Source organism: Acanthopagrus latus, chromosome 21 (assembly GCF_904848185.1).
Source record: "Acanthopagrus latus isolate v.2019 chromosome 21, fAcaLat1.1, whole genome shotgun sequence".
Classification (NCBI taxonomy): domain Eukaryota; kingdom Metazoa; phylum Chordata; class Actinopteri; order Spariformes; family Sparidae; genus Acanthopagrus; species Acanthopagrus latus.
In genome coordinates this window covers 5,938,652-5,953,834 of record NC_051059.1, presented here as the reverse complement: position 1 = coordinate 5,953,834, position 15,183 = coordinate 5,938,652, and the positions used below count along the sequence as shown (strand labels likewise).

General features: G+C 42.8%; 1 protein-coding gene across 10 annotated transcripts in view; it reads left to right on the top strand.

The window, feature by feature from the left end:
- Positions 1-3,230: 3,230 nt before the first annotated feature.
- carmil3 (capping protein regulator and myosin 1 linker 3) overlaps positions 3,231-15,183 on the top strand; it is a 97,576-nt gene continuing 85,623 nt past the window's right edge. For 8 of the 10 annotated variants that reach the window (XM_037084475.1, XM_037084473.1, XM_037084472.1 and 5 more), the window contains exons 1-3: positions 3,231-3,322; positions 4,854-5,135; positions 9,553-9,647. In XM_037084475.1, coding sequence (XP_036940370.1) covers position 3,322; positions 4,854-5,135; positions 9,553-9,647 — 378 coding nt within the window. In that variant the 5' untranslated portion in view covers positions 3,231-3,321. Of the gene's footprint in view, positions 3,327-4,853; positions 5,136-9,552; positions 9,648-15,183 lie in introns of all 10 variants that reach the window. The other 2 variants (XM_037084470.1, XM_037084478.1) reach the window with 2 other exon arrangements.

Here is a 15,183-nt window from a genome sequence, read left to right as displayed (position 1 = left end):
ATTCTGTGGCTTGGGTAGAAAAACTATTTTTCATGATGAAGTGTTGAGGATGAGTTCATGAGTCTCAACCTGATGAAAGAAGCTGTTCTTTAGTCCATTTCCGTGGCAGCGGCTGCTTCTGTATCTCTTGCCAGACGGCAGCAGGGGGGAACAGACTGTGGCTGGGCTGGAAAAATTATTTTTTATGGTGGAATGTTGGGGGTGAGTTCAGAAGTCCCACAGCTTGAGGAGAGAGGCTGCTTAGTAGTCCTGTTGTATGGCAATGGATACTTCTGTATCTTTTCCCAGAAGGCAGCAGTGTGAACAGACTGTGACGGATGTTGTCTTTTGGTATCTTCTGGGCTCTGACAGAAAACAACAGTAATATATTGCGCATCAGCAAAAATTTAAGTGTCATATATGAAAAAATATCAGTTACCATGGCCATTTTTACTCCATTAGTACAAAATATACTTTTTGTACTTTGCTGATACACCTTGAACTAAGGATAAATAGGATTTTGATTGCAGGAGTTTTGCTTTCAACTAAATTTCTACACTGCTGTCGTAGAGCACTGCCCTAAATAAAGTACCTAAAAAACATTTTGGTAATGTTAAACAGTTGACAAACTGGTTAATCCTAACTTGCATTTCAGAATGTACCTTCTTCTTACATGAAAAAATAAACCTCCTCTGTGGGAGAGATGTTGACCGGATTCAGCCAGATGAGGGCAGTGTACCACAGCTCTGCCGCACAGCCTCAAAGTAACTCTTGCACATTCTAACCACTGAGTAAAACCCAGCCTGCGGTGAATATTGGGGACTGATCGAAAGCCTTGCTTTGAAGCATTATCTTGAGTTATTACTGACATCAGGAAGAACAGTGAGACGGCGGCTGCTAACACTTTTATATCTGCTGGCTGTTACAAACTGGATGTGGTTGCCAGTGTGTTATACAACGTTATCCCTCCTCTTCTGCCCCCCCCCCCCCCGTCTCTGTGATATTGTCTCTGATACTGTAGATTGTCTCTCATCGTCTATGGGCAGATGTTGCGTTGTCTTGTGTAGTTATTGCCTGCCAAATGACAACCAAATGTCTGCAGAAGTAGGAGCGCGGAACACGTTTCCAACAAATGAGTGTTTTCATTGGGAAACATCATGCTGCCTGAACAGAGGCGCCTTTGTAAAACCCCTTTCATTCTGGCATTGTTTTATGCAAGCAGATTCATGCACGCACCTAGACAAGACAAGTAATTGAGGGCATATTGAGCATCTCGACTCCTGTCTACGAGATGCTGCATTGATGAATAAATAATGGAGCGTCTTTTCAAGTGCTTCTTTGAACGGCGCTGAAGTTTTTAACCCGATCAAACCTGGAGACAGCTACAGTCCCCCAGACTATAAACCTCTTATTCAAGCTGTCTTGGCCCCCCCACCCGCCTTTCTCCTTCAGCGTCCCCACCCCCTCTTTGCGCTGGCATGATGCCCCCCACTGGGTCGTCTTTCATCAGGGTGGAGTAACAGCGAGGCGCAGACACAAAGGTCCCTCGCACACAAATATAGAAGCATACATGCATATAATGTAGCAGACGCTGCACTTCTGCTGTATGGCTTTGAGGGGCCAATTCTTGGAGATGACACCAAACACAGCTGCACCCTCCACAGCCCATTCATTTATGTCTTCGTGAACACATTTGTCATATTAGGAAGTGATATACGGGGTCAAAGGGTTAAAAACGCCAAGCTAATTTTGGCTGCGTCTATGAAAAACAGCTGAACTGGGTTGCATAAGCGATGACACTGACAAGTAGCAGCCATTCAGATGAGTGGATGAATCATATATCATTGTTACCTACAGCTTGAGCTTCAACCTGGCCTCCCAATTCTCCATCCCAAATCCTATCAGAGCCATGATTGGTGATCTCACATCTCCGAGCAGAAAGGCACTGAATGAAGCGGTTTGATATATGGCTCTATTCCCTCAGTGTCCTCACATCATTACAGAAATATTGCCACGAAAACACATCTATCAGCAGCATCGAATCAACTTTCTGCTCTGACATAATAAAACATTACTTTTGAGGAGCCATGGTGTAAACCCTTTGAAATAATGTGATTACTTATATCCTGTCCAAAAACAAGCAGACACAGGAAGGATCTGGGTGTGTGCTTTGATACATGAGAGCCTTTCTAATGATCTAATCCTAGATTTTTTGAAATCATTTTGAAGATCAATTCATTTGATCTTCCCATTCAGACAACACATGGGTGCCTTTCTATTCATGTTGCGGAAGAATGTGAGGCCGCCGTGGCAAGGCTGTCATCAGTATTCCGGAGAGGGAATGAAAACATCATGTAGTCTGACCTCCATTTGGTTATCAGACTTATAGCTTTAAATGTATGCTGCTCCCCCTGCCTGGAATCGTCACAGTTTGATTTAAACTAGCAAAATGTTGTGCTTTCCAGAAAATGTGCTCCTCTGGCTGCTGATGTTTGGGGAGTCTTTATATGTATATATTGATTGAGTTTCATTAAGTTTGTGACTGGTCTTTGATTTTATTGGTCTAGCCATCTTTTCATTAAGGTGTAATTTAAGTTGCCTTTGGGATGAAAATCTTTTGTATCATTATATTGGAAATTGTATTCATTATTTTGTCATCACATTTACGATCAATCATTTTTTTCAAGCACATTTTTATTTATTGAGTTTGAACAATTGGCAAGGACCCCTGGTACAGGACAGAACAAATAGCCAGGAATACTTACAGTGGTAAGACATCTATCAGAAGTAGGCTCATTCATTTCTTATATTGCTGAACATATACTTACTTGCATACTTTCAGTCTCTACCTGGTTGTTAAAACTGTCTGTCTTGGTCAGAATATATATATATATATATATATATATATAGATAGATATATATATATATATATATATATATATATCTATATATATATATATATTTAATCTCAATAAGGATTTCCAGAATAAATGCTGAAAAAACATTATTAAGCACTTGACTATTCAATATTGCCTGAAAAAAGTTTTTTGTTAATATTAAAGAAATTACCATATGAATGTATATAAATTATCTTAGGAAACCAATACATTCTGAAATACTTAAATCAAATGTAAAAATTTACTGTGAACGTTTTAATCATATGTCACTATTATGATAGTGGAGTTCATAGACATATGGTGGCGTTGTCATCAGTGACCGCCTCCCTTACCCTTCAGCCAATCAGGTGCCCTCAGGCTCCCAGTGGACTAATAAACCGCCACTAGCCCAGGCGATCAAGTTTGGCTGCAACAATGGAGGCGAAATACTGCATAAGTAATTTCCAGTAAGTAAGTAAATGAGGCAATGTATACATACAGCATATCTGTTTATGCTCTTCGTGGATTTGGGTGTGTCTCTGAGAAAATCTTTAAAATCATGGCACAGCCAAGGAAACTCTAAATTAACTAAGGTTAGCTAGCTAGCTAAATGTCACTAACAGTGCTCTTTATTGTATTGCTGGATAGTAACACTAATTAACTAGCTGACAGTTAATTAGCAAGCAGGTTGGGAAGCTTTTGTAACATTTTTAAGCAATAAAGGGAGAAGCTACTTGTTGTACTATAACTTAGCACTGTGTTTAGGCTGTAAGTTAGTTTAGCCCTCAACTCCCGGAGCTTGCTTAGCAGGCTACATTTTGGCAACTGTTTGCCTGTTCAGTGATTGGATGAAATGTGAGGGGGGCGGGGACAGGCGACAACTCAACAATGTCTTTAGGGAAAAGTCTTTGAGAGCAAAACGAAAATTATAATGAAAGAAATAAACAATTAATTTAAGTCATTCATTCATTGCCGCTTAATTTTTTTCACTGTATTTTAACTATAATAATATACTTAATAATGTAATATGTTTTTAATACTAAATATTTAATGTTGGACAATTTGCTGCTTTATAGAAACAGCCATTAAAACTATGCGAATAATTGCTTAGAACTATCAAAATATCAGTGGATGGTTTGGATAGATTCACTCACCTCTACTAAATGCTGTCAATGATGGTCAGTCAGGGATCACAAGAAATCCCCCGGGGGTAATACTTCTTGCAGCTGAACCCCTCCTCCCCCGTCTGATTATTATTGATTGATCACTTTCATTCGGAGACATCTTTCTTGCGGAATTACTAACTTACAGGATCCTCCCAAGTTTAATTGCTACCAGGGGGAATCAGTGTGTGTTATTTTATTGATTATGAATCTCGGATGCCCTTCAGCTGCTCCAGTGATTTGAGCTCACTTAAACACTGGCCAGTGCCGCACATCCCATTGTGTTACACGCAAAACCGAACGACAGGTAAATCAAGACCCCCCCCTCATCACTTTGCATTCGATTCAGTTTTGTATGATCTTTGCGTTAAAGGTGCACCATATAGTTTTAGGAAAATACATTTGAATCTGAAGAGAAAGACTGATTTTACCTAAGCAAGTTCAATAAACAAACTCACTTCATTTTGGCTTCAAACAGGGTTCTGGGGGCCTCGTTTTCGTCCCGGGTGCGCCTGTTTATGCAGTTATGAAAGCATAAATAATTCTGACTTTTTTTTTGTTATCACCTCATTAATATTGTAAATATCAAAATTCTTAGTTTCAATTTATTTCCCCAAACTAGTTTGTCATTCCCTGTCATTGAAACACAGATTGAGGCGAAAAATGGCAGATTTTACAAAAAATATATAGAATTTTAAACACACCGATGCAAAAATAATGGCACAGTCTGTAACCCCTCCACCTCTCATAACCCCCCCCCTTCTCTCTCTCTCTCGCTCTCTCTGAGTGGAGCCGAAGTCCTCGCACTCCTCGGCTTTTTTTTTTTTTCCGCCAGTGCGCACCACGGCATCATCGCTCCACGCCACACTGTGTACAGGACTGTTGCTGCGCCCGGAGCACCCGCAGGTGAAAGAGAAGGTCGGTAAAAGGAAGAAACGAGGAAGAGGAGGAGGAGAAGAAGAACAAGCAAAAGAAGAGGAAAAAGCGCGCTCGGGGGAGGAGGGGACGTTAGAGAGCGGAGGAAAGAGACGGGGCCGGGACCGGCGTGAGGAGCGCACCATGGCCTCAAAGGAGACCACAGCGGCGGGCTTCGCCAACGTCAGCAGGGAGATCACAGGTGAGCCGGAGCACGAGTTTTTCGGGGGTGAAGATGTGTGTGTGTGTGTGTGTGTGTGTGTGTGTGTGTGTGTGTGTGTGTGTGTGTGTGTGTGTGTGTGTGTGTGTGTGTGTGTGTGTTTTAACCTCTCTTTGAGAGAACGAGCCTGAAAGTAGGAGCTGTCTCAGGACGCGCGGGGGGTTAGTTTGCTGTCGCTCGGCTGCTCTTTGAATCTTTCCCGGCGCGTTTTCATCTGTAACGAGTTATCACCGCAGGCAAAGCGCAGGAAATGTCTCCCAAGGTAAAAGCAGAGTTAATGGCTGTTGAAGATCGTAATCCCATCGATCTACGGAGCGGAGCGGGGGGCTACGGGATTGATTTGACGTGAAGATCTGCTGTGAAATTTATCGCGCACAAGAGTCCCATAGAGTTATTTATTTTAAGTGTTTTGTCTTGGCTCCCCTGTGCGTGCGTTCGTTAGTTTTTCCATCTTTTTCTTTTTTTTTTCCTCCTCGTGCGTGCGCGGAGGAGTCACTGTGCGACCGGGAGCGCTTTGCGTGCAGCAGGCAGGCAGCATGGGTTCAGCTGCACGAGTGGGAGATTGCACACACACACACCAACACACACACACACACACACACACACACACACACCAGCATGTTTGGATGATCAGGTGTTGGAGAAGGTGTGTCTCTCACTGCTAATTATCCTGACATGGCGAGTTAAATCCCGATGTTTACCAGCTCAACCTGTTTAAGCCCCGTCTGTCTGGCCTGGTGATCAGAGCCAGGGCATTAGGCCATAATCACACCTGTCAGTTGAGGACAAGAAGGTGGGGTGTGGGGTGGGGGGGATAGTTTGTTGGTGGAGGTGGTGTGAGTGAGGATCTGTCAAAGTATATAAAAAAAAAAAAAGTGCAAAAAGGAGAGAGAATTGTGGAGGTAAAAGATGACTGACCCTTCCTGGTTCCTTTTTTCTTCATCCCTCAAATCTCTTTTGGGAGCAGATGCTGAGGTCACGCCAACCAGCCGGCCCTCGGGAGGCGGGGGAGGGGGGGGGGGACCACAGAGTGTGTTAAAAGGTTTAAGCGATTGGGTCTTACCCAGCTTAATGTCAATAACTCTCTGTTTGTCTTCGGCTGATCCTCCCTTCGATCCCCGCACACCCCACCCCGGCCCCGTCCCTGCCTCGTCCTCCGCACGTCTGCTGCTGCTGCTGCTGCTGCTGCTCGCTCGAGTGTGAGAGCCAACTTCATGGCTGTTACTGGATGTGCAAAGTGAGAATTATGAGTGTGCAGTAGTGAAAGAGAGAGGGAGCGAGAGAGAGAGAAGGAAAGCGAGTTGGGAGATTGTGACACAGTGGAGCATCGTGACACAGCATGGCGTGCTGGATCTCCATCTGGTGGGCTCATATTTAGAACGGGTGGCCCGACGCGCCCGCAATGTGAACATCGCGCAGCTTGTGGGCATATGTGAGCGGCCGCCGTCCGAGTTTCTAGGTTGACATTGTGTTAGTGAAGAGCGGGTCGGATTGTGAAGGGGATGTAAATGGTGGAGGCCTCTGGTGCGGTTCACTGAGCCTCAGCAGGGTCGTGTCGTGTGGTGGAGCAGAGGCCCCTAAAGACTGCAGCTCTGGGTCTCGTGGCCGGTTCCACTGAGATGAGCTGGGCTGCTTCTTTCTTTTTTCTTTCTTTTCTTTCTCTGAGGCTAAAAATAGCCCAGTCCTCTTCAGCTAGAGGATATATGTGTGCATGCGCATGTGTCTCTCGGTGCTCATGTTTGTGTCTTTGTAGCTGTCTACTTGTCTCTGTGACGGTTCACCCCTGTGCGTCTGTCTTTAAAGGAATAATCTAGCAGTCTATCCCTAAGCTGGAAATCAAAGACAAAACGCGATGACAGCATCAGCAGCTCCAACACAGTGAATTTATCGGGAGACTGGAACTCTTTCTAATACTCGGCTATATTTCAGACACTGTAGGACTAAATTGGAAGGAAGATTTCAAGCAAAGGCTCACAGATAAGAGTCGCTGTTGTCCTAATACACTGACGTGCTACTTACTGTACTATCATGAGCCACTGTACTAATGGCACAATGTACAGGTGGGTGATTAAAGGAAACCCAACATAAAGTGCTTTATAGAGCGCTTTGGCCACCACTGTCCTTTAGAAACACATTGTTGCTGCTTGGCATAGCTTATTGAGCGCGCTGCACTGATTTAGCATTGCACTCCTGTAACATTGTCAGTCATGATGGACAGAGAAAAGAAATCAATGCAGCAACCCCGCAGATATCTTTTTTTTTTAATTCTGTGCATTCTTCTTTCTTGTCAAAACCTGGCGCCTGCATTATGCAGAATGCAATTCAACTGCCGTCCGTCCACAAAGGGGGATCGTGCAATGTGTAACGATTGTAGTGGTGTTAAAGTGTTAGTGGCTAATGTAGCCTCGAGCCACTTGCCCCCTAGCAGAGATGAGGAGCGTGCTGCAGAGGTGTAATAGGCTCACTTCTTCCTCGCTCCACACCCCTAAATTTTTTACATTTTTAAACTTGCCCACTCCAGCTGACACCGACTCAAATGACATCACTTGAGTGAATTTATGAAACTTCACTCAGCTCCCTCCAGACCTCACAAAAGGCTTTGTATAACTTTATTTTCATGTGCCGTGGTATCCCCCCAAGATCTGGGAACAGACTTCGGTGTCTTTTCCCTTTCAGTGTCTGGCACTCTACTGGAGGGATAAACATTATTCTTGGGTGACAAAACAATCTCGCTTGTGGGCCGTTTATAGGCTTTTGACCAGGCCTGCAAATAATGATTATTTTCATTAATTTCTTGATTTTTTTTTTCTCAATTTAATTGTTTGGTTTATAAATGTAAGGATGTTTTGACAAAATGTGTAAGATCCCGAAAAAAAAGTTTAATTCTCAAAAATCACTTAATCAAAGATCTTCACTTTAGTTTTGACATAAATGCTAAATCAGTTTAGAGCTGCAGCTATTTTGAGGATCGATTTATAATTTTCATGCAAAAGTATCAAACATATGTTTGTTTCTGGCTTTTTAAATGTGAGGAAATGCTTCTTCTCTTGTTTTGATTTTTGGACTGCTTGATGGGCAAAATTAGCAATTTAAAGATGTCACTTTGGACTCTGGGAAATTACGATGAGCATTTTTCACAATTTATTGACATGGATACGCTTAATGATTAGTACAAATAAAAATTGTTATGCGATAGCTTGTGTAAATAATCATTAGATTAATGTATAATGAAAATAATTTTTGGTTGCCACCCTGAATCAATCGTAAGTTGTTTTATTATGCGAGTGAATGTCATATCTAGATCATTTTTGACCTCATGTGTATTTCATTTATATCTGCACGGCTGCTCTGCTGAAGCGCAACTGTGTGTACGCTTTACCAGAGAGACATCGTTGTGTTGCGGTTAGCCAAGTTCTTTGTTCATTGTCTGTGTTTTGTGCTTAGAATGCTTGGAGGTCGGAGGTTGTCAGCAAGGATATTCTGACCTCCATCGCTCACTGGAAGCAGCTTCACACATTGTTTTCATCAGCAGCAGATTTTTTTTTCATATTTGTTGTGAAGCACTGCTGTTAAAACGTTTCATTATTCTGAGCACTTTTGAAACTTATCATCCATTTTGGCTTATATGTCGAGTATTTTACCTGCCGATGAATTGATGATGGTGGTGGAAAGCACGGTCTGACGCACTCCAAAATTCCCCGATAGATGTATGTGCATAGGTGTTATGTACACATCCAATATGATCAGTATCGGCACCAATGCTGACCTTGTTAAGCAGGTCGCGTATTGGCCTGATCCACTTCCCGATTTGCTTACAAGTCACTGCTGTTACAAAATGCGGTGATCTCACATGATCTAATTGGGTTGTCAACTGAATTTTGAGCACCGCAGCATCCCCTTGTGCACAGTATTGTCTTGTATGTCAATATTACAGAGGAGTTATTATTCCCTCTCACCACTTAAACAGCATTGTCACAGCAGGAGCTCCATTTTTTTTCTGTTTTGCTCCCTCCATTTGCTGTAGAGAGCTAATTTCACATAGTTAATAAGTCATGTAAGAGGAATGACCCAATCAGATGCTTGCAGTGAGGCACAAAAGGGTAAAAAACGCCCTGTTATTGGAGCGTCACTCTAACATCCTGAGTTATGATATGAGAATTGGTACTGGCAGACCAAATCTGTGTATCTCTAATGTTTCTCTGCTCATTTATCACGGTTTTTCCTTTCATTCATCACCCAGCTGCGTTTTTGAATTTATCGATTCTCCCCCCCCCATAAAAGCTTTTAACAGTGTTTTGGAGTGCATCTCAGGCCAGCGCTTTTCACTCTGTTATGTGTTTACATTATGTAATTAGCTCTCCCGTTTTCCCCTCTTCTCTCTCCTCGCCCTTCTCTGCAGAGAGCATCAGGAAGGTGCTGGACAAGCAGGCCATTAAGTTTGTGCGAGCCATCAAGCAGGACACGAGGAGCGGCAAATCGGAGGACAGGATTCTGGTGAGAGACGCCAGCAACCTCACACCCACCCTCACCCCCCCCCCTCCTCCGTCTGCTGTCGTACCAGGTCACCTGAAGAGGTTTTTACTGTTAAAGTGAAAACGTCTTCGCGTCCGAGTTGCTGGACGTGGAATGGGACGGCGCTTGCAAATGGAAATCAATGGGAGTTAATTACAGCAAGTTGAAAGAGCCATAAGAAGTGGTAGATTACATCCTCAGACACCCAACAGACGTGCTGAAAATCAGGCTTAAGACAGATGCTGCCAAAGCAGAGCAAAGTGGACACCATGCCATGGCCTACTGAGTCTGTCCTCAGAGTTTATTAGATGTGGCAGGATGGCCTTAATGCCACAGGCAAGAGTTTGGCGTGTGTATGTGCAAGCCTGACACAGTGTACATACAGGGGCAGCATTTATTGTTGTCTCTCTTTTTGAAGAGGCTCATGCGAGCGTCTGCCAGAGGGTGTGTGGGCAGCCTGTGACGTGTTGAAGGAGCTTGTGCGAGGCAAGGCCACCCCTGTTATTGTGAAATTGTCAACTAGTCGGCCACATTAGTGACTGATCAGTTACTCACACACTTTGTCACTGCAGCACGGGTGAAAGCGAGCTTGTTTTCTCCCCCCTGAGGACGACAGAGAAGACAAGCTGATAAGCCAATCAAAACTATTAATCAGTACTTCTCTCGGTTTCCCGTATCTGCCATTATTTCTCTTCCTCTCCCTCGCCTCCATCTATCGCCATCATTACCACCACCCCCTTTTATTTTTGTCGTCTCCTCTCTTTGTTTCCTCTCTCCCTCCCTCCTTATCTGTCCATCTCAATTATTCTCCTCCTCGTCATCACCCCCCCCCCTCCTCCCATATACCAACCCAGTCGCCTCTCACTCTCTCTCCGTCTCTCCCCTTTCTGCCCTTCCCTCCGTCTTTACTCAAACCTGTTAAAGGGTATTGAGCTCCTCCTTCCATCAGAAGCAATTCAATTAGTTCTCTCTGCCTTATGAGAGGTTTTTTTTTTTTTTTTTTTTTACTACCCAAATGGGCCTTGGCTGCTGCTCCTACTGCCACTGCTCCAAATTCTTTCAAGGGAAAGCAGGCTAGGGGGGAGCGGCTTGATGTAAGCATTCATTCTAGCTCGTTGTCAAGGTCCCCCCCCTCTAAAAGGCAATCTTTTCACTCTAATGGATAAATTTGTTTGGATGTATGAAAGGTGAACAGATGAGGGGGTTTGTAAATAGACTGTTTGTTTCAGTCTCGCTGGGTGTTGTGTACAAAATGTTCACTCATGCTTGAAAATGTCATACATGGTCGTTAGAGAAAGTGGAGTAATTCAGGATTGCTTGCTAATACGTTGACGAGACTTGGTCGTAAAAACAGTTTTTCTAAGCCTTGAAGGCTTAAGCGAAGCCTTCTCCCACCTTCATCTTCCCTTTCATGTTGATTCCCACCTTCATGGCTGAAGTAGATTTAGCAGGACAGGATCGTAGCTTTCATCTCAATTCTTCCGTTTGTTTAGTTTTAGCTTGTGGAAAGTAAAAGTTTTTTTTCATTCCGTTATCTATCGAGTTTATACTGACTGCATCAGAGTCTTTGTTCTGCATCTCGCTCTTTCTTTTTGGCCCCCTTCTCCCTCCGGAGACTGCTGGTATCCAGCTGTCTGTGTGTGTTGACTGTACCAGCCATCATGCTGCGAGACACACACACACACACACACACACACACACACACACACACACACACACACACACACACACACACACACAGGGTCGACTCCCCCCCAATGGCAGACAGACACAAGAACTGCTCGGCATGACATCCAAATGGCACCCAGGGCAATGCAAAGGGGAGCATCAACATTCATGTTTTCACACACACACACACACACACACACACACACACACACACACACACACACACACACACACACACACACACACATATGCACACAGACTCGTGCGTACAGTTTGACATGTGCAGAAGGCATCTACGCAGACACACATGGTTCAGTGCATCAAAACTTGCCCGCATACACACACTTACGGCCATTATTAGATCACCCTATTTGAAGATTAGAGGCGAGTCAGAAAACAACGCATCTTCAAAGGCAGATAGAGGGAGAGACGCAGGGAGGCCAGCGGGGGGAGGAGTGGGTGGGTATGTTGGAGGAGGAGGGGAATACACCCCATATTAGGAAAAGGAATGGAGGAAGGAGACCGGGGGGAAGGAGATTTCTGATGTGTTGTGATGCCCCAGTTGCCGATTTGTTTCTTCCGCCACTTATTTATCCTGATTGGTCGCTCTGTGTTATCCTCCGTTGACTCTGCGTTTCCCTCGCTCCTCCCTAATAATGGGCCTATTACTGGCTGAGATTGCCGCTGTTTGACAGTCCTGAGCACACTCGGGTGCTTCGGACGCTTATTTCCACTTAGGTTGTGCGGTTACGCGAAGGCCTGGCTCATGAGACTCTCGTTGGACTGCGGTTTGACGTTGAGTCAGTGGTGCAGCATTTAAAGATTTGGTTGTGGTTGCGTGTTCAGAGTCTGTCTGAGGAAGTGTACAGCAGGGCTGTTATTTAGAAAGTTGTTGGATGTTATATAATAATAATTTATGATCAGGGATCACTTTTTATGGATGATTTATTCTGTACTAAAATCGTTGTGCACTACCTAACCCTTTAATCATCCCACCAGTTTCATTGGCACTTACAACCAAAATAATTTAGGTTGATATATATTTACAATTATAAAATACCAAATGATAGAAATGGCCATTTGCAGTTAAAGTACACTTTTAGCAAACTGCGTACATTTTTCTATATTGAAGTGAAATAAGGCATTTGTATTGATCTCTTTTTATAGAGAAGCAGTTTATGGTCACAAGAAATAAAACATTTTATAATGCAATGAAATATTTTCTGTGATAGATCATATTGAACACTTAATGTCCATAGTACAGACACTGGAATGAAAATACTTGAACTGTAATGCAATTTAGAATAAGTTTCGTCCGTGCTCTGTTATTTTTGTTTCAGCCTATTAGTCTACCAAGTCACGTTCATGCACGTTGCATCATCCGTGATTAGTTACAAGTCTAATCTCAAACTGTGAAGGGAGGGTACTGAGCGGAGGTAAAATGAAAGGTTCAGAAACACTACAGATGCGACTAAACAGGAACTATCAGGAAGATAAGTGCACGGCAGGAGGAGAATACTTCAAACAGCCCTGTTTGAACTGAAGTTGACAGCAGAGTACTAAGCATCAGTGCCAGTGGCTACTTTAAGCAGTGCTGCTGAGGCATTCATGCCACCTGCTAATGTTAGCAGCATGATATGACTTGACGACAGTCATAACGGTGGTACTTCAAGAGCGGAATATTTTCTGAGGTGGTACACTGGGTAAGAATTTTGAAAAAGATTTCAGACATTTTGGGGGCATTCATCTAGACAGCTTTTGTGCAGTAAACCCCCTGTATCTAAACTAAATACAAACAATATAACTGCTTATAAAAACTTTGCCACAAGCAGGATACATGCGGAGCAATTTTCTCCTTGAAAACATCTGAGGTGCGTTCCAAATCACAGACTTTTTTGCTTTAAGAACGTACTGCAGCTGCCCTCACAAAGTACATACTGTTTCATGTAGTATGCATATAACTAGGACACACTACTTTGTCATAACATTGTGCACTGAACTTTGACCCTCTTGCTCTAGCATCTGTCGAAATTTTGAAGTAGAAAATGTGGGATTTGGAACGCAGCCAATGAGCTGTCATCGGTCTGTGGCTCAATAGATGTGGCGTATTTTTTTTTTTTTGCCGCACAGATGATTTTGGGTCAGAATAGTCAGAAAAGCAGGCTGGCTTACAAATTGCAAAATCTGACTGGATATGACATTCATGTATTTTCAGATTAATGCATTTGATAGCAGTGCATTGGGATTTACTAAATCATTTTTCTAGCCTGCGAAATAGTTTGTAGCAGAATTGGTATTAGAAAATGTTTTGGAAAAACTGAAGTGCACCCCGGGACTCTTTTTGGGCATAATGTGTAAATGATTATATTTCAATGTGTAACGGGTGAAAATATCCTCTACCAGATGTTTGAGAGGACGATTCAAGGGTTAATGAACTCCTTACTTCATATTTTTATTTTGTAAGTCTCTTCCAATACTCTTTTACCGTATAATGATTCAGTGACTGCTACTTTTAGCTACCCTGCACGTTGCGTTGCAGAGGGATCCCTCCTGTGCTTCTTCTTTTATGGACTTCTTCACTTAACAGACTGTGAAAATCCCTGAGAGAAACTTGTGCTTGTGTGTTAAATGCTGTAAATAAAATCAGTTTGACTTTACAATTATTTCAACTGGCAGTCAGTAAAAATAAAAAGCTGGTTGTTTCAAAATCTGCCACCAGTTTGTAGTGAATCAACATCATCAGCATCTCTCTTTGAGATTTCTCTTGTTTGCCTTTGCTTTTTAGTGTAATGTTGCTACTGTTGACTTATTTTTTCTTCCTTTTATTGTTTCGAGGCGTCTATGTTTCTTTATACTCCTTTGGGTCTTGTAACCTCATCTGCATGAATTAGCGTTTTCAATCTCCTTGCTCTGCATCTTTTTAATTATTGAATGTTATCGCTCTTTGGAATTGTTAAATTGCTTCTGTTCCTCAGTGGTCTGTCCTGTGTAAACCACATCATTGACTTGTTCTTAACTGATTTGTCCAGGCCCTGAGGTAATTCGCTGCTGCACAATTCAAGCCTGCGTAGTTGGGAGTTCTCATATTAGACCACTAACATTAAATTATGTGTATTAACTTACACATCAACTTCAGTTACTCATCATGAGCAGGGCAGCTCAGCTTGCCCAGCCTTGTTATTGTTGTTGTCATTCTTATTATAATATAGTGTCTTCTGTGGCCTTGGAAGGAGCTCTCTAAAGTTAGAAAAAATACCACTGATGATGTTGTCATGGTTTTCTTGGCTGGGAGACTACAGAGTTTTAATGACAAGCTGCCTTTCAAAACAGAGACGTAGAGTTTGAAAGACAGTGGCATTTACCAGGCAGAGATGGTCTAATAAAGACATCCTGTTGGTCGCTTTATTGGAAAATGTAGGTTCTAGCATTTTTGGATCTTAACCTGCATTTTGGACTAATATGTCAGAGTCACAGTCCAATAATCTATACATGTTTCAAGTTTAGATTTGGGATGTATCAAATGATCAAACTGACCTCCTCTAGGGCCCAACAGGCCCCTTTTAAATCAACCAAACTTAATACAATATTAGATAAGATCTATTTATTTGGTTTATATTTTGAGCCACATCAAATTGTGATCACGCATAGATACCAGCCTCCTAAATACGCCTGATTTTGATTTTTTTCTTTTTCATCAAGTTCCATGCATTATTGAAAAACTCCTTAGTTTAAGTCATAAAAACAATCCTGAATCTGTGCCTTTATCCCGATGCACACCAAAAGAAACTGGCGTCTGATCTGGGACGAGACCCATCCTCGGTCCAAGTTTAGTTGAAATCCACTCAGTGCA